The sequence below is a fragment of the Panthera pardus genome, unplaced genomic scaffold (genome assembly GCF_024362965.1).
Source record: "Panthera pardus isolate Hobbes unplaced genomic scaffold, ASM2436296v1 HiC_scaffold_8, whole genome shotgun sequence".
In the NCBI taxonomy this organism is placed as follows: Eukaryota; Metazoa; Chordata; class Mammalia; order Carnivora; family Felidae; genus Panthera; species Panthera pardus.
This window is the reverse complement of record NW_026527013.1, coordinates 93,563,238-93,565,024: the sequence shown is the minus strand read 5'-3', so window position 1 is coordinate 93,565,024 and position 1,787 is coordinate 93,563,238. Positions and strand designations below refer to the sequence as shown.

The 1,787-nt window shown below is 38.9% G+C and overlaps 1 protein-coding gene across 1 annotated transcript; it reads right to left on the bottom strand.

The window, feature by feature from the left end:
* Positions 1–940: 940 nt before the first annotated feature.
* LOC109263615 (60S ribosomal protein L30-like) lies at positions 941–1,276 on the bottom strand. The gene has a single exon (XM_053897164.1). It carries the CDS (start codon positions 1,274–1,276, stop codon positions 941–943), a length of 336 nt encoding a protein of 111 aa, XP_053753139.1.
* Between the last annotated feature and the right edge of the window lie 511 nt (positions 1,277–1,787).

The following is a 1,787-nucleotide window of genomic DNA, read 5'->3' as shown; positions in this document are numbered from 1 at the left end:
TCGCTTATGTGTATATACATATACATATACATATATATGCGTATCGTTACATACTATCCTTTACTATCTACATGTAATATTCACTGATTTTATTGGTACCAAATTCTTACCATTTCAAGCATTTCCATAAGTTATTATTTTTTATTGAGGTATAATTGGCCTATAAAATTATGCTATGTTCAGGTGTACAACATAATGTTTCGATATTCGGATATATTGAAAAATGATCAGCATAGTCAGTGTAGTTAACATCTGTCACCATACATAGTTACAAAAAATGTTTTTTCTTGTGATGAGAACTTTTAAAATCTATTAACAACTTTCGAGTATGCAATGCAGTATTATTAACTATAGTAACCACACTACACACTACATCCTGTGGCTTATGTATTTTATAACTGGAAATTTGTACCTTTTGTCCCTCTTCACCTGTTCTCCATCCCTTCCTCCCACCTGTGGCAACCACCAATCTGTTCCCTATATCTATGAGCTCAGTTTTTAAATTTTTTTTCAGATTCCACATATAAGTGAGCTTATACAGTATTTGTCTTTTTCTGTCTAACTTACTTCACTTAGCATAATGCCGTCAAGATCCATTCATGTTGTTGTAAATGGCAGGATTTCATTCCTTTTCTTTTTCTTTCTTTTCTCTTCTTTTTTTTTTTTTTACATTTTATTTATTTTTGATAGAGAGAGACAGAGTGTGAGTAGGGGAGGGGCAGAGAGAGAGGGAGACACAGAATCCGAAGCAGGCTCCAGGCTCTGAGCTGTCAGCACAGAGCCCAATGCGGGCCCAAACTCACAAACCGTGAGATCATGACCTGAGCCGAAGTCGGACGCTCAACCCATTGAGCCACCCAGGTGCCCCACTTTTTTTTTTTTAAACAAGCTCTGGCTAGTTTTATTAAAGAAAAATTTTGCATGATTTACTTTTCACCAGTCAGTTATGACATGCTTCTAATGAGATGTCAGAATCATATGGATCAGTGATAGCTGGAGTGCACACTCTGTAGTATTTCCCACGTGCTGTTCCCGATTCAGTGTTATTGCCCCTGTAGTGATGGACACTAGTTTTGGCCAACATGGCATAGTATTCTGTTTCAAATTTCCTCAAGGATGGGCAGTAGTTGGCAAGGATGACCAGTTTCACTTTGCCATGTCTGATCATTTTCAGAGTCTGCTTGAATCCCAGCATGTGCTTTCCACTTTTTGTAATGAGTGGCTGCCTAGACTTGATCAACTCCAGTGACTTTTTTGTCTTCCTAGCAGCCACCATCTTCCTGCCTTAGGTGCGGGATGGACCCAACCAAGAGCAGCTGCCAAGATGGCTGGAGCAAGAAAGGAACAATTCCCACCAAAATTTCATTCCTTTTTATGGCTGAATAATTTTCCATTGTGCGCGAGTGTGCACACACACATGCATGTGCACACATACATTCCACACTCTAGTTATTGAGTCATCCTTCAGCAGACACTTAGGTTGTTTCCATGTCTTGACTGTTGTAAATAATGCTGCAATAAGCAGGGGGGGGTGTATATCTTTTTGAATGAGTATTTTTGTTTTCTTCAAACGCACACCCAGAAGTGGAATTACTGCATCCTATGGTACTTCTTTTTTTAAAGTTTTGAGGATCCTCCATATTGTTTTCCACAGTGGCTGCACCAATTTACATTCCCACCAACAGTGCACAGGGATTCCTTTTTCCTCCACATCTTTACCAGCACTTGCTATTTCTTGACTTTTTGGTGATAGCCATTCTAACAGCTAAGAGGTGATAGAAGTTATT